We start from the raw sequence: 18009 nt of genomic DNA, 5'->3' as shown, positions 1-18009 counted from the left end.
CTAACCATGCGCTAGTTAGTCCAATAAAGCACAGTTACTTACCGTAACAGTTGTTATCCAGGGACATCAGGCAGATATTCTCACATATGGGGTGACGTCACCGACGAAGCCCCGCAGTGGACAGCCTCAAAAGCAAACTTTCTTGAAGATCTTTGAACTTTCGAGTGTTGCACCGCGCATGCGCGCGTGCCTTCCCGCCCGAACTAGGGGGCGCATCTCCTGTGAGGATCCTCAGTTCAGATACCTAGCTAAGAAGCCAACCAGGGGAGGTGGGAGGGTTGTGAGAATATCTGCCTGCTGTCCCTGGATAACAACTGTTACGGTAAGTAACTGTGCTTTATCCCAGGACAAGCAGGCAGCATATTCTCACATATGGGTGACCTCCAAGCTAAGCAAAATGGGATGGAGGGAGTGTTGGCAGTTTAAGAAAAAAGATTTTGCAAAACAGATTGGCCAAAATGGCCATTCCTCCTGGAAAAAGTATCTAGACAGTAATGAGAGGTGAAAGTATGAACCGAGGACCAAGTGGCAGTCTTGCAGATTTCCTCAATAGGAGTTGATCTGAGGAAAGCGACAGACGCCGCCATAGCTCAAACTTTATGGCCCGTCACTCAACCCTGCAGAGGAAGACCAGCCTGAGCATAGCAGAAAGAGATGCAAGCAGCCATCCAGTTGGAAATGGTACGTTTTGAGATAGGACGTCCCAATTTATTTGGATCAAAGGAGATGAAAAGTTGAGGAGATCTTCTGTGAGATTGAGTGCGTTGGAGGTAGAAAGCCAAGGCACGTTTGCAGTCCAAAGTATGAAGTGCCTCTTTTCCCTGATGAGAATGAGGCTTTGGAAAAAATACTGGCAGAACAATAGATTGATTGATGTGAAATTCTGAAACCACTTTAGGTAAGAATTTGGGATGAGTACGGAGGACCACCTTGTCATGGTGAAAAACTGTGAAAGGTGGGTCCGCAACCAACGCTTGTAGCTCACTGACTCTTCGAGCAGATGTGAGGGCAATCAGGAATACAGCTTCCCAAGTGAGATACTTGAGGTGAGTTTTGTCAAGTGGTTCAAAAGGAGGCTTCATCAGTTGAGCCAAAACAACATTAAGATCCAAAACCACTGGAGGCGGTTTAAGTGGTGGATGAACATTAAAAAGTCCTTTCATAAAGCGGGAAACAACGGGATGTGCAGAGAGAGGTTTCCCTTCCAGAGGCTGATGAAAAGCAGCAATAGCACAGAGATGGACTCGAATAGATGTAAATTGAAGTCCAGATTGTGACAAGTGAAGCAAATAGTCCAGAACAGATGCCAAGGAGGAAGACATTGGTTGCAGCTGACATGTGGAACACCAAGCAGAAAATCTAGTCCATTTCTGGCCGTAGCATTGACGAGTGGACGGCTTTCTGGAAGCAAGTAAAATATCCTGAACAGACTGAGAAAATTGAGAAGAGTCTGTTAGGTAGAAAGGTACCAAGCTGTCAAGTGTAGAGACTGCAGATTGGGATGAAGCGAGGACCCTTGACTCTGAGTGAGCAGAGAAGGAAAAACTGGCAGAAGCAGAGGCTCCCTGGTGCTGAGTTGAAGTAGAAGGGAGTACCACGGTTGTCTGGGTCACCGAGGAGCTATCAGAATCATGGTGGCGTGTTCTGACTTTAGTTTGACTAGAGTCCTGAGAATCAGAGGAAATGCATAAAGGAACTGAGCCCTCCAGTCCAGAAGAAACGCATCCGCCTCGAGAAGTTGAGGGGTGTAAATGCGGGAACAAAACTGAGGCAGTTTGAAGTTGAGGATCTATCTGGGGGGTCCCCTAGTGGGCAAATATTTGACAAAGTGTGGGAGAATTGAGTGTCCATTCGTGAGGCTGTAGAAGACGACTCAATTTGTCCGCTAAACAGTTGCGTTGACCCTGAATGTATACAGCTCCGAGGAAGATGTTGTGAAGAATTGCCCAATGCCACAGCTTCAGAGCTTCCTGACAGAGGGAGTGAGATCCCGTACCTCCCTGTTTGTTGACATAATACATAGCCACTTGGTTGTCCGTCCGAACAAGGACCACCATGTCGTGGAGGAGATGCTGAAAGGCTTTGAGAGCACAGAAGATCACTCTGAGTTCCAACAGATTTGACACTGACAGTCTGTTGAAGTCCATAGACCCTGAGTATGGAGACCGTCGACATGGGCTCCCCAGGCGTAGGCGGACAAATCGGTTGTGAGAACCTTCTGATGAGGGAGATTGTGGAACAGCAAACCTCTGGAAAGATTGGAAGAGAGCATCCACCAACGGAGAGACTTCTGCAACAAAGGAGTTATTGTAATTTGTTGAGATGGCAGGTCCGTGGCTTGTTGCCATTGAGATGCCAGGGTTCACTGAGGAATGCAAAGGTGAAGTCTGGCAAAAGGAGTCACATGAACTGTAGAAGCCATGTGACCGAGCAGAACCATCATGTGCCGTGCATACATGGATGGAAGACGAGAGACCTGATGACAAAGTCGAATGAGGGTATCTTGATATGGTTGCGGAAGGTACGCTCTGAGGTGGACAGTATTCAGAGTTGCCCCAATGAACTGGAGAAATTGAGATGGGGTTAACTGAGACTTGGGAAAGTTTATCTGGAACCCCAGACTTTGGAGGAATACAATAGTCTGTTGGGTCACTGCAATAACCCCTGGAAGAGAGGGGGCCTTGATGAGCCAGTCATCTAGGTATGGAAATACTTGAAGAGCTGCAGCTACCACCACCAGACATTTTGTAAATACTCTGGGGGATGAGGCCAAGCCGAAAGGAATAACTCTGTACTGCAGATGAAGATCCCCCCACTTTGAATCTAAGGTACTTGCAAAAGGCTGGATGAATGGGGATATGAGTATAAGCCTTCTTGAGATCCAGCAAGCACATCCAATCTCCCTGATCCATCAGGGAATACAAGGTCAGCAAAGAGAGCATCCGAAACTTCTCTTTGACTAGAAATTTGTTGAGAGCTCTGAGGTCCAGAATAGGTTGCAAATCCCCCGTTTTCTTCGGAACCAGAAAGTGGCGGGAATAGAACCCTAAGTTCCGCTGGGACAGAGGAATCTCCTTGACAGCTCGAAGGTGAAGAAGAGCTCGGGCCTCTTGAAGAAGAAGGGGAAGTTGTGACTGATTGGAAGGACACTCTCTTGGAGGGTGATCTGGAGGTACCTGAAGTAAGCGAAGAGAGTATCCCTCTCATAGGATTGTGAGAACCAGAGATCTGAGGTGATGAGCTCCCACTGGTGATAAAAAGTGGATAGGCGACCCCCTATGGGAAGAGGAGAATTCTGAAATAGGGAGATTGGAATGCTCAATCTGAGAACGTCAAAAAGGCTGAGCTGGCTTGGTGGCAGCAGGAGTTTGTGACTTCTGTTGACGCTGCTGCTGCTGAGGATGGCGAGGTGGAGGCCTGGAAAAAGCAGGAGTCGTTTTCTGAGGGTAACAACGTGGAGTCTGTTTATACGCCCTAGCTGGTGTAGTCTTGGGTTTAGGGCAAATGAGAGAAGCAAAAGAACGTTCATGTTCTGAGAGACGCTTAGTGGCTGCTTCAACAGAGTCATCAAACAACTCATTCCCTTGACAAGGCAGATTTGCCAAACGATCTTGGAGATTGGGATCCATGTCAACAATCCATAGCCATGCCAGTCTATGCATGGCTACAGCAAAGGCAGAGACTCGGGAAGACAATTCAAAGGCATCATATGAGGCTTGCAACATAAAGAGTCTCAACTGAGAAAGAGTCTTGAGGATTTGCTTGAACTCAGAAAGATGTGGTTTTGAAATATCCGGATAAAAGTAAGTCAACAATTTGAGAAAATGGTTGAAATAATTGGTGAAAATGTAATTATAGTTAAGAATTCGATTTGCCATCATCGAATTTTGGTATAAACGGCGACCAAACTTATCCATAGTATGACCCTCCCTGCCTGGAGGTACTGCAGCATAGATCTTGGAAGGATGGGCTTTCTTCAAAGATGATTCCACCACCAAGGATTGATGAGAAAGTTGGGACTTCTCAAACCCCTTACAGGGAACAGTGCGATAACGGGATTCCAGCTTAGAAGGGATAGCAGTAATGGAATATGGAGTCTCCATGTTTCGAATGAAAGTCTGTTTAAGAACTGGAATCATGGGCAATCTCAAAGACTCTTTAGGTGGATGAGGAAGTTCCATGTCAGCCAAATATTCAGGAGTATATTTGGAGTCCGAATGAAGATCCAGTTTAAGAGCTTGTCCCATGTCAAACACAAACTTGGCAAAGGAAATGGACTTGGGATCAGAGGCTTCATCAGGAGAAGGACTACGAGACTTTGGAGCCGCCGAGTAGGAAGGAGAAGCCTCCCTAGAGTATTGAGAGACTGGTTCAGATTCGACTTGCATTGTCACAGAAGAAGTTGCACTGTGAGGTGGAGTTATGGAATGATTTCGCTTCAGGCTCCGTGTTGGAGAAGCATCCAGAGTGCGAGGCACAGAATGAGCCGAAGCAGGAGGAGAAGAGTCCCGGCGAGCCGGCTTCGAAGGAGGAGTCCTTGACCTGAATGGACTTCGAGTCAAGGCTGAGTGCAGTCGAGACCTGTGCTTCGAGGTGGAAGAACGAGGCAGAGAAGTCTCAGTATCCAGAGAAGAGTGCACTGCAGAAGACTTACGACGAAGCAAGATGCCTCGAATGCTTCGAGCGGTGCTTCGAACGAGGTAACTCAGGTGAATCACTGGAGGATAAGCGCTTCGATGCACGAGACCTGCCTCGAGACACGATGACTGGAGGATCCGGTTGGATGTCAGACTGGTCTACCCGAGGCAGAGTCGAGGTCGGAAGCAGTTGAGCCACAATTGAGGATATCTGAGTGGTCAAGATGGACTTGAGCATGTCCTCAAGCATGGGCACCGAGACAGAAGGATCTGATCTCGTAGGTGCAGCAGTGCGCTCCAAAGAGGGCGACCTCGAAGGTGAGTATTCCCTTATCTTGGAGGCACGCTTAGAAGAAGGGTGCAAGGAGGACTCTGGTGGCTTCTTAGGTACGGCACCTGAAAGAGACACAGGAGACTTACCTACCGAAGACGTCTTCACCGAGGTCACTGTCGAGACTTTCAAGGGTATCGAAGTCGGTGCAGGAGTGGAAGTCACGGTAGAGGCCTTCGAGACCGAAGCTCCAGCCGAAGCCAAGGTCGAGGCCTTCGAGACCGGAGCTGCCACTGATGTCGGAGTAGAGGCCTTTGAGACCGGGGCCGCCGCCGGGGTGAAGCCGAAGTCTTGTCCGAAGGTTGCTCCATGTCACCAAAAAGTTGTCGAAATTGGGCACACCTACGACGAAAAGCTCGAGGTGTAAGAGTGAAACAGCGGTGAATGAGCTGAACCCAATGAGTCTTCTGGTGAATGAGCCGAACCCAAACACTGTAAACAACGACAGTGAGGATCGGTGACAGAAATCACCCGATTACACTGACGACAGTGCTTGAACCCGGTAAGAAACCGGGACATAGAAAAAATAAAGTCTGTGTTGAACGAAGTGAGCAGTTGGGCCTAGGCTCAAGGCTCACCGACCGGACAAAAGGAGCAGTAGAAAAAACAATAATTTAAATTTTTTTTTTTTTTTTTTACACAGAAAAGAAAAGAAAGAAAGGGGAGACACAGCAACCGAACTTTAAAAAGAAAAGAAACAGCCGCGGTGAAAGAAGGTAAATTTGCTGCAGAGCTGAAGAAAAAAACATCTTCTTGGCTCCGCGGAAAATAACAAACTGAGGATCCTCACAGGAGATGCGCCTCCTAGTTCGGGCGGGAAGGCACGCACGCATGTGCGGTGCAGCACTCGAAAGTTCAAAGATCTTCAAGCGTTTGCTTTCGAGGCTGTCCGCTGCGGGGCTCCGTCGGTGACATCATCCCATATGTGAGAATATGCTGCCTGCTTGTCCTGGGATAAAAAAAGGTATCACCTGAATTCTTTTTATTTCTTTGTATTTCTACATATTATCTTTAAGGGTGGACTACACAGCTGCCACACCATTTCTCTAATTAATTAATAAATATTTATTTAGTTTAAAATTTTTTTATGCAGTCTTTTTCTAACAAATCAAAATGGTTCATATGTTAGTAGATATGAATCAGTTTGGATAACCCAGTTCACCCATGTGTATATGTATGCTGTGGTCCCCACACATCCTACTTCTAAGGTCCCTTTGTGTCAATCCAATACAAGCTTGAATTCTGTCATTCTTAATTCCTTCCACTTTCACTGAAATTTATTTCCCTCAAGGAAAAACTATTTCACATATTTCTTTTCAGTCTTCCTCCCTTTAGCTCCTTCCAGTTCGCATTCTTGGGGAATTGTGATATACTTGAGAGTTTGTGCCTTATCTCCCTTTTTCATCCTTTCTCCTAGACAACACATCTTTAGTTTCACTTTAAATCTAGGCTCATCAACTGCCAGCTTCAAGGAGATGCTGGCAAGAGCTCAGGGCATGGCTTTACAGCTCTGGACATATGACATGACATCCCTAAGAAACTATGGCACACGTTTATCTGTTCCTAAGAGAAAATCTTCCCACAGAATGGGAGCTGAAAGGATACGAGAGCCTGAGCCATGTTGTAAGACGTGCCAGAAACAAGCTGCCTCCTTGGGAGAACTCCTGTTCCAGCTCAGGACCAGTCTTGCCTTGATTCAGGGTGATGAAATCATTCAAGATACGGCTGCGGGCAGCTTTGTTGCCATTATCCCACTCTTGCAAGAATTCTAATAATCTGTTAATGGCTTCCTGCTCCCTTACGGAAGTCATTGTGCTTTCAGTACCCCTGAACAGAGAGACAGAGAAACATAAGTAAAATTCAGTAATATAGGACAATGCCAGGTGGACTTTACAGTCTATGACCCAGAAATATCAAAGAAAAGACAAGTTAATTTAATCATGAATGGACCGTTCAGGTCTTAGTCTGCTGTCATTTACTATGTTACTATATAACTTCCACTGACAGAATTTCAGCAGCAATTACATACAAATGGCACTTGGGACTAAAACATATAATATGTTCATATAATGATTCAAAATGTTGTGTGATCGTGACACTGAGGTACCCCCCTCTTCAAACTCAGCATGCACCCAAAAAGAGGGAGAAAAAGCCTCAGACTAATGTAGCAGTATAGTAACATAGTAGATGACGGCAGATAAAGACCCGAATGGTCCATCCAGTCTGCCCAACCTGATTCAATTTAAATTTTTTTTATTTTATTTTATTTTTTGTAATTTTTCTTCTTAGCAATTTCTGGGCAAGAATCCAAAGCTTTACCCGGTACTGTGCTTGGGTTCCAACTGCCAAAATCTCTGTTAAGACTTACTCCAGCCCATCTACACCCTCCCAGCCATTGAAGCCCTCCCATTAAAGGCCATTGAAGCTCATCAGGGGAACAATACAGCCTTGAAAAGTGCAGCCACACTGAGACCAGGCTGTATTGTTTGTTCCCCTGATGAGCCAAACATTGGTGAAACAAGGTCGCTTGTTGGGAAGATTGGAGAAGACGTGACAGTGTTGGAGCTAAAGTTGTCTTTGTCAGCTAAGTCCTTGAGTGTGCCTCCGGGTGACTTTGCCCTTTTCTAAACCTGAGCTTTTCTCTGAGGGAGTTTTTTTGCCAGTGAAAGTATCAAAAGCAGTTTTGATTTGTACCTTTTGGTTCTATACTGCTACATTAGTCTGAGGCTTTTTCTCCCTCTTTTTGCGTGCATGCTGGGTTTGAAGAGGTGGGTACCTCGGTGCCACGATCACACAACATTTTGAATCATTATATGAACTATCTATCCCTGCATATGCTTAGTTTTTGTGCATGCTCAGTTTGAATTCAGCATTTGCAGGGTGTTAGCGTCGGTGACTCAGGAATGCTGCTGCTGCTGCTGCTGACTGCCAAGCTTCGCTGAAAAGGGTTCTGGGGCCTTCAGATGTCTTCAGCTGGCATAGCTTGGGGATAACTGCCAATTAAAGAATTTAAATTTTAAGTTGAGCTGGTGGAGGGGAGAGGCCAAGGGTGGGCACAAGAAAGCAGGAAATGGGAGTCTGGCTATGTGCTACCAATATCAGCTCTTCTTTTTCAAGTTTAAAGTACTTGTGGGTGACATTGAGAGTTAGATTAGTATTAAGCACAGGTAAACAAATGTTACTACTACAGTTTAATGTCTCAGCAGCATTTGACAGTGTCAACCACAATCTGTTGCTAAATAGACTAGCTGAAATAGGAAACTCAAGAATGATATTACAATGGTTCCAAGGATTCCTGACAAAAACACACTACAGAGTGTTAAAAGATGGAGCTTTCTCTCACTACTGATATCCACCATGCAGAATACCACAAGGATCTCCCATCTCACCACTATTTTATAACATCTTCATGACCACATTGAGCTCGATAAGCCTCAAACCAGGTTAATGGCTCTTTTTATACACAGATGATGTCTTTCTACTAATCCTTGCAAGTCTAAGCCAAGCAAGCATGACTACAATATTGTCCAGAATGTTAAAGTGCAAGAATGGGTAGGGAGATACCATCTCAAATTAAACTCTAAAAAACTAAACAGGGTTTGGGTGATACACACACCTAATCCAATCTACTAACTTAGTAACTGATGGCAGATAAAGACCTGAATGGTCCATACTCTGACAACTGGAACCAGCTTCAACACTGAGAAAACCTCCAAAGTACTGGGAGTCACTTTAGATAGCTCATTAAGTTTTAAAGATCATATTAACAACTTAGTCTGAAAATCCTTTCTTACACTACAAAAACTAAGAAAGGCAAGATCCTACTTCTTCCAACAGCACTACAGAATACTAGTAGCTGACAATATTGTAACTACTAGACTACTGCAAAGCTCTACTCTCAGGTATCTCCATGAAATTAATGAAAAAACTCCAACTGTAACAAAACACTGCAGCAAAACTCATATTACAAATCAAGATTTGACCATGTCACACCACTGCTTATAGAACTACACTGGTTACTGAAAAAAAACAGAATAAATTCAAACTATGGTGCATAGCTCTTAAAACACTATAAATTGATGTCCGTAAAAGCTTTCCCATATTTCCTGAACTATTAATTAGATCTACGGACTAACGTAACTTTAACAACTTGAGCCTATCATTCTCAACTCTGAAAAATATAAAATACCGTATATACTCAAGTATAAACTCAAAAATAGGGGTCTCAGTTTATATTTGAGCCTCCTTTCGATGATGGTGGTAAGAGCAGATAGCACTAGCTGAAAGAAAGGTTTTGACAATTTCCTGGAGGAAAAGTCCATAGTCTGTTGAGAAACACATGGGGGAAGCCACTGCTTGCATTTGTGTTGTTTGCGGCTTGGATCAGTAGCATGGAATGTTGCTACTCCTAGGGATCTGGATTGGCCATCATGAGAATGGGCTACTGGGCTTGATGGACCATTGGTCTGACCCAGTAAGGCTATTCTTATGTTGTTATGTTCCTACCCTCCCCCTCCAGATATCCAGCACTGCTATTCTCCACCCCACTCCAATGACTGGCACTGTCTCTCTTCTCCTCCCCTCCCCCCCGGATGATCGGCATTCCTAACCACCACTACCAGCTCCCCACGTCCCCAGGCGCATTGTTTAAAGCTACAGCTTCAGCACCCTGAGGTTGTGGGTTCAAACCCACGCTGCTCCTTGTGACTCTGGGCAAGTCACTTAATCCCCCCATTGCCCCAGGTACGATACATAGATTGTGAGCCCGCTGGAACAGAGAGGGAAAAACTGCTTGAGTACCTGAATAAATGCATGTAAACCGTTCTGAGCTCCCCTGGGAGAACGGTATAGAAAATTGAATAAATAAATCGCATTTACAGCCATGATGCTCTGGAAGCTCACTCTCTGTGCTGGGCTGAAGGGTCTCAAGAGTCTGCACATGCTCAAGGCCTGCTGGCTCCTGCCCTCTCCAGGATTCACAAAAGGAATCCAGCAAGCCTTGAGCATGTGCAGACGCTCAAGGCCCTTCACTAGCCCAGCACAGAGCATCTGGACTGTAAGTGTGATGTCGGTCTGGGGCATGGGGGAGCGGGTAGTGGAGAATAATAGTGCCTAAGCCACTGTTCTTTGATTCTCCAGTGCTGCCGGTGGCTTCCTCTGTACTTTTCTTTTGCCATGGTCCACCCCTTTCTGAAGCAACTTCCTGTTTCTGCTTGGGAGGACTGTAGCAAAGGAACGGTGCAGAGGAGGCCACAGGTAGTGCAAGAGAATCACTCCTGCGCCAGCGACCTTTTTGTAGTTTTTGTGGTGAGGGGGACTTTGGAACCAGGTGGGGAGAACCAGGGAGAGTGAGGGAGAGATGCTGAATGGGAGAGGCAGAGAGAAGAGGAATGGGGGCATATGGATGGAAGGAAGTAGAAGAGGAGGTAAGAGAAGGAGCCCAAGGACGGAGAGAAGGGGAAAAGTTGGAAAGAGAGAATTGAAATGGAGGCAGAAAACTGAATATGATAAATCAGTGCCAAAGAAGGATGTAGTGCAAAAAGTGAAGGAGAGGAAAGAAACAGCAAATCCATAAGGAGGCCTTGTGAAAAGAGATTATGTACGTACCCTGGTAAGCCCTTTTCCAGTAGATAGGTGAGACATTCTAGATAATAGGGTTATTTCCCCTTACTCGCATGCTCTGCAGAATCCAATCCAGATTTTTCACTCTGCCTCTGTAGTACTTCATTGATCGGTTTAGCTAGGGTTACCAAACGTCCGGATTAGTGCTGCCCGATTCACGATTTGAATCGATTCACAGATTCATTTTGGGTGAATCGGTTCGAATTGATTCAAAAACAAACAAACAAAAAAAATTGGCCTCCCGATTCGGAGACTGACTCTCCCCACTTCGCCCCCTAAAGCAGGATCGGCAGCGCTGCCTCTTGCTGGCGAGCGGGGAGTGTCAGTCAGGAAGTGCTTCTGTCCGGTTTCCCCCCTGGCCTCCCGGCATCAGTTTACCTAATTTCAGCAGCCTGGATAAGATAGCTAGCGATCTTTGCAAGCTGCCTTCAGGTCTTCCGAGCTGCCTTCTTTCTACCGCGGTCTCTGACATCAGAGGAGGGGCGGGACCGCAGCAGAGAGAAAGCAGCTTGTACGTGGTGAGCGTGTTGTCGGGGCGGTGCCGGCTTCACTCAGAAGTTGAGAGGTCCTGCGCATGCTTCTGCAGGATGGAGGCTGGCTTGGATAAGAAGCAGGAGGCACTGGTGGACGGCAGAGGCATCGGCAGAAGTGGGAGGGCAGCCGCACGGGGACCCCGACGGAAGGAAGCCACCATGCTGAAAGCACTGCAGCATCCACAGGCAGGTACCCACCCCTGGGCCACCATTGCTGAGTGCTCGTTTATCCGGGCGGTGCTCGGTTTGCAAGACAAAAGTTTGCTGAGTGTTTTGCTCATCTTGCAAAACACTCGCAATCCGCGTGACTCGCAAACCGAGGCTCCACTGTATTTGACCCTATATCCGAACTTCAAGTTCTAAAACTATGTAAAAAACTGATGTTTGGAAAGGGAAAGTACGATCATGTGTCCCCATTGTTGAGAAAGCTTCATTGGCTCCCAGTTTGTTATAGGATACAGTTTAAGTGTGCATGTGTCATCTTTAAATTCCTTTATGGAATATTTGATCCTTCAATCCCTCTATGCTGGAATGCTATTAGATCCTGTCATTGAAGGATTACAACAATTTATAAATTATCATTTCCATCTTCTAGAGCAGTGATTCCCAACCCTGTCCTGGAGGAACACCAGGCCAATCGGGTTTTCAGGCTAGCCCTAATGAATATGCATGAGAGAGATTTGCATGTGATGGAAGTGATAGGCATGCAAATTTGCTTCATGCATATTCATTAGGGCTAGCCTGAAAACCCAATTGGCTTGGTGTTCCTCCAGGACAGGGTTGGGAACCACTGTTCTAGAGGACTTAAATGTTCCAGGAAGCTTAGCAAAACTTTGTTATTTAAATTGGTGGAAATTTGGACTAAATTGCCAGACTCTTTAAGACTGTTAGATCAGTTACAGCAATTTCGGAAAGATCTAAAAACTTGGTTGTTTACGCAATAGCTATTCATAGAAACATAGAAAAATGACGGCAGAAAAGGGCCAAAGCCCATCAAGTCTGCCCACTCTAGTGACCCTTCTCCTTGATTTTGCTCACTACCCCCTGCCCTTACATCATTAGAGATCCCACATGAATATCCCATTTATTTTTGAAATCTGCCACGCTGTTGGCCTCAATCACCTGTCATGGGAGTTCATTCCAATGATCGACCACCCTCTCAGTGAAGAAATACTTTCTGGAGTCACCATGAAATTTCCCTCCCCTGATTTTCAGCGGATGCCCTCTGGTGGACATAAGGTCCCATAAGACGGAAAATATCCTCTTCCACCTTGATACGACCCGTGATATATTTAAATGTCTCAATCATGTCCCCTCTCTCTCTTCGTTCTTCAAGTGAGTACAGCTGCAATTTATTCAGCCTTATTTCATACGGAAGATCCTTGAGCCCCGAGACCATCCTGGTGGCCATCCGCTGAACTGACTCAATTCTCAGCACATCTTTTCGGTAATGTGGTCTCCAGAATTGAACACAATATTACAAATGAGGTCTCACCATGGACCTGTACAGTGGCATTATGACCTCTGGCATCCTGCTGATAAAACCTCTACGGATACAACCCATCATTTGCCTTGCCTTGGAGGAAGCCTTTTCCTCTTGATTGGCAGTTTTCATGTCATCACTAATGATTACTCCTAAATCCCGTTCTTCCGTGGTCCTAACTAAGGTCTCACCATTTAACGTGTAAGTCCTGCACAGATTTCTTTTACCCAGGTGCATCACTTTACATTTTTTAGCATTGAAGTTGAGCTGCCAAGTCGATGACCATTGTTCTAATAGTAATAGGTCCTGCGTCATACTGTCAGGCATAGTGCTTTTACCTACTATGTTGCACAGTTTGGTGTCATCGGCGAACAATGATATTTTTCCTCTGAGCCCTTGGGTCATATCACTTATGAATATGTTGAATAGGATTGGACCCAAGACCGAGCCCTGCGGCACTCCACTGGTCACATCCGATGTTTTGGATGGGGTACCATTTACCATCACCCTCTGAAGTCTACCGCTCAGCCAATCCTTAACCCATGCAGCTAGTGTTTCCCCTAATCCCAGCGATTTCAACTTGTTCAATAACATGCGGTTTGGGACGCTATCAAAAGCTTTGCTGAAGTCCAAATACACTACGTCCAGGGACTCCCCGGCATCTAGTTGTCTTGTTACCCAGTCGAAGAAGCTAATCAGATTTGATTGGCAGGACATGCCCTTGGTAAATCCATGTTGATGGGGATCACATAGATCTTCCTCATCCAGGATTGTATCAAGTTTCTGTTTGATCAGTGTTTCCATGAGTTTGCATACTATGGATGTGAGACTCACCGGTCTGTAATTCGCCGTCTCTGTCCTGCAGCCCTTTTTGTGGAGTGGAATAACGTTAGCTGTTTTCCAATCCAAGGGGACTCTTCCCGTGCTTAGGGAGAGATTGAAGAGCACAGATAATGGTTCCTCCAGGACTTCCCTCAACTCTCTGAGCACCCTGGGGTGTAGGTTGTCTGGTCCCATGGTTTTGTTTACTTTGAGTCTTGAAAGTTCGCAGTAGACGCTACTGGGCGTAAACTTGAAGTCTTGAAACTGGTCTTTTTGGCTTTCCCTTGTCCGTAAAAGTGGACCGGATCCCGGCGCCTCACAGGTGAAAACCGAGCAGAAGTATTCATTTAGTAGTTCGGCCTTAGTGGAATACGATTCTGCATAATTCCCGTCCGATTTCCTGAGTCGTTCTATCCCATCTTTGTTTCTTTTCCTGTCACTAATATACCTAAAGAAGGACTTATCCCCTTTCTTAATGTTCCGCGCTAGATTCTCCTCTATTCAGAGCTTGGCCTCTCTGACTGCCTTCTTGACAGCTTTAGACCTGTCCTGATAGTCTTCTTTTGCCTCCTGCTTTCCTAAATGTTTGTAGGCAATAAATGCTTTTTTCTTCTCCTTAATGAGGTCTGAAATTTCAGTACTGAACCACTGGGGTCTTTTGTTTCTCCGACTTTTGCTGACCGTTTTTGCATAGCAATTTGTTGCTTCATGCAGGGTGGATTTCAGAGTCGACCACATATTCTCCACGTTGTCAGTTTGTGTTTGGTTTTGCAGCTCCCGATGGACAAAATCTCCCATGCGTTCGAAGTCTGTGCCTCTAAAGTTGAGGACTCTCGTCACTGTATTTGAGGTTAAGTCATACCATGTTATGGTCGCTGGAGGCCAGCGTATCGCCTACCGATACTTCTGTGATGCTGTCCCTGTTGGTGAGTACCAGGTCCAGTATCGCCTGGTTTCTAGTGGGCTCCAGTACCATTTGTTTGAGTCGTGCACCCTTTATGGAGGTTAATATTCTTCTGCTGCCACAGGTAGTCGCAGAGAGTGTGTTCCAATCTGCATTGGGCATGTTGAAGTCCCCTAGCAGAACTGTGTCCCCACGCAAAGTGATGTTCTCTATTTCTTTGATCAGTTCTATATCCTTGTCTCCCTTTTGTCTTGGAGGTCTATATACCACACCAAGGTATAGGCATTTTTCGTTCCCTCTGGCCAGGTTCACCCAGAGGGATTCCCCGGAGTATCTAACATCCGTGATTCTGATAGTCTTGATGTTTTCTTTAATGTATAGAGCTACCACTCCTCCTAACTTGCCTTCTCTGTCTCGACGAAGCAGGTTGTAGCCCGGTATAACCATATCCCACCCATGCCAGTCCGTGAACCAGGTCTCAGATATTCAGACCAGTTCCTCCAACTATTTAAATATCTATCTAATCCTAACTAATAGTACTCTTTCCATTCGATCTACTAGATGCTATATTATTTTTTAATTAATTGTAAACCGAATTGAGTTCCTTTGGGAAAGGATTTGGTATGGTAGCGATGTCCATAAAGGAAATCATAAACCCCCCATCTCTCTCTCGAACGGTACTTGGTGTCATGATATCTGTTCCGACCATTTCACATATTATTTCAATCTAATTTGGACCCAGCTAAAATCTAAGACACGCCCACGGACAAAAAGAGAACACCTTACAAGGGGCCATATCAATCCAGAGGAATATTGGTCACAATATGATCTACAGGTGAAGATAGAAGAAGAAGAAGGAGTTGACTTCTATGTTCACTGGATGAAAACTAGCACATCCATCTTAGATAAAATTGCTCCAATACGAAAGAGCAAAAGCTGCTCAAACAAATACAACAAATGGTTTGACGTCGAACTACTAACAATGAAACAATCAGTAAGACGATTAGAGAGAATCTGGGAAAAAACGGGAAAACTGTCAGACCAAAGCATCTGGAGATCCAACATAAAACTCTTCAAACAACAGATAAAAGAAAAACGTAAAACTTTTTACTCGACCAAAATTAACTCATCTAATACTAACTCAAAAGGAGCCAATACAAAAGAACTGTTCAACATAGTTACAAATTTATTCGACACCACACGCCACACTCAACCCATGCATAATATCAAACTACCCTCAGCAAATGAACTAGCACAACATTTCGACTCAAAAATCAAAAACCTAAGAACTAACTACTCGACAATTGCTGCATACGAACATCAATCAATTGACATACCAAGAAATGAAATACAGTGGTACCTTGGATTACGAGCATAATTCGTTCCAGGAGCATGCTCGTAATCCAAAATGCTCGTTTATCAAAGCGAGTTTCCCCATAGGAAATAATGGAAACTCGCTTTGATAGGTTCCCACCCCCCACTCCCAACCCGAGGCCAGCAGTGCTGCTCTCCCTCCCCACGAGAACCGGCATTGCTCCCCCCAAAGGCTCCCCCTCGCAAACCGGCACCCACCCCCCGTGATCCGGCACCCCCCGCCGCCATCGGGCACCCCCCTGCCACGGCCTGAGGTCCCCCCAATCCACCCAAACCCTCTTCTTACTTTGCTGTAGCCTCCGCACCGGCACCGGCACCAGCATGTCCTGTGCGTTGGTGCCGGTGCCTGAAGATCTGCCTCCTGTGCTGGGCCTTGAGCATGTGTGCATGCTCAAGGCCTGAGAGTTCACGTTCGACGTGAGAGTTCATGTTCGACGTGAACTCTCAGGCCTTGAGCATGCGCACATGCTCAAGGCCCAGCACAGGAGACAGATCTTCAGGCACCGGCACCAACGCACAGGACATGCTGGTGCCGATGCCGCTGCGGAGGCTACAGCAAAGTAAGAAGAGGGTTTGGGTGGGTTGGGGGGACCTCAGGTCACGGCGGGAGGGTGCCCGATGGTGGCGGGGGGGTGTCGGTTCGCGGGGGGGGGGGGGCGCTCGCAAATTGAAGCACGCTCGGTTTTCAAGGCGCCGATTTTGCGAATGTTTTGCTCGTCTTGCAAAACACTCGCAAACCGGTGCACTCGTAAACTGAGGTACCACTGTACCAGCGGACATGATCTGGTGCTCCTTCCAAAACTCAGATTGGAATAACTACATCAAATTATATAACAAATACTCTAAATCATACTGTGTCCTGGACTCATGTCCCCCAGAGATTATGAAAGCAGCTCCACTAGGCTTTAAACTATCCCTATTGAATTATCTAACCAATAACCTAAACAATGGAAAAATCCTCACCAACAATGGTCATATTATAATAACCCCAATCCCCCAAAATTGGAAAGAATCAGCAACATCAATAACCAACTATAGACCAGTAGCATCTATTCCATTTATGGTAAAAATCATGGAAGGATTGGTACACACCCAACTAATGGAATATCTTGACCAATTCTCTCTTCTGCACGAAACTCAATCTGGTTTTAGGCCTCTATTTAGCACTGAAACAGTAATTGCGGCCATTCTGGACAATTTGTGTTACTAATTCAGAAAGGGCCTCAACGCCCTAATCATGCAATTTGACATGAGTTCTGCCTTTGATTTGGTGGACCATGGAAAACTGTTACAATGCCTAGACACAATCGGAATCAGAGGAGAAGTTCTGAACTGGTTCCGAGGTTTCCTTATATCACGCACCTACCAAGTCCGTTTTAATCACGATCTCTCAGATACATGGAGCAATCCATCTGGTGTGCCACAAGGATCACCGCTATCCCCTTTGTTCTTCAATGTTTACACATCCTCATTGGGTGCACAACTGTCCCAGTTGGGGATAAAACTATTTAGCTACGCTGACGACTTCACGATAATTAACCCATTCACCAACTCAGTCTCAGAAGTCACCCCTAAAGCAACAGAAGTACTAAATCGGATGGAGTAATGGATGACTGAATTCAGACTAAAACTAAACTCAGAGAAAACAAAATTTTTCATAGCATCGCCATACCCACTCGACACTAAAGCCCCAATATGCATCAATAACCTTAGTTATCCCATTCAACCCACTATGAAGATATTGGGAGTAACACTGGACCAGAACCTGACCATGAAAGACTAGGTAGACTCCTTGATCAGAAAAATCTTTCTCACCCTCTGGAAGCTTCGGTCCATGAGAGCTTACATCGATGCCGCATCATTTCGAATTCTAGTACAATCCCTTATACTGAGTCAACTCGACTACTGTAACATCACCTACTTGGCCCTCCCCCAGAAGTATATGCAGCGAATGCAACTAGTTCAAAATGTAGCAGTTAGACTACTTTGTGGACTGAAGAAGTTTGATCACGTGACACCTTCCTTTCGACTTTTACACTGGCTGCTGATGGAGGCACGTGTGAAATTCAAGTTTGGTTGTTTTTGCTTCAAGGTACTCAATGGCTTAGCCCCTAAATACATAACAGACCTTTTCTCTTTCACAACCAACAGATACAAGCGAAGTTCACACCTGAACTTTGTTTCTCCAACAGTTAGAGGCTGTAAATTTAAAAGTCATCACCAACATCTTCTCGCACATCAAGCAGCATTATGGGGTAAAGACCTTGAACAATTACTCGTGCCTACTACCTATGGAGAATTCA

General features: G+C 45.6%; 1 protein-coding gene across 6 annotated transcripts in view; it reads right to left on the bottom strand.

Moving 5' to 3' along the window:
- ARMH1 (armadillo like helical domain containing 1) overlaps positions 1–18009 on the bottom strand; it is a 130066-nt gene that overhangs the window by 109439 nt on the left and 2618 nt on the right. For all 6 annotated transcript variants that reach the window (XM_033916545.1, XM_033916543.1, XM_033916541.1 and 3 more), the window contains exon 2: positions 6574–6795. In XM_033916545.1, coding sequence (XP_033772436.1) covers positions 6574–6779 — 206 coding nt within the window. In that variant the 5' untranslated portion in view covers positions 6780–6795. The remainder of the gene's footprint in view (positions 1–6573; positions 6796–18009) is intronic.

This window comes from Geotrypetes seraphini, chromosome 12 (genome assembly GCF_902459505.1).
Source record: "Geotrypetes seraphini chromosome 12, aGeoSer1.1, whole genome shotgun sequence".
NCBI lineage: Eukaryota > Metazoa > Chordata > Amphibia > Gymnophiona > Dermophiidae > Geotrypetes > Geotrypetes seraphini.
Note: the sequence above shows the minus strand (reverse complement) of the source record. Positions and strands in the feature narration are given on the sequence as shown.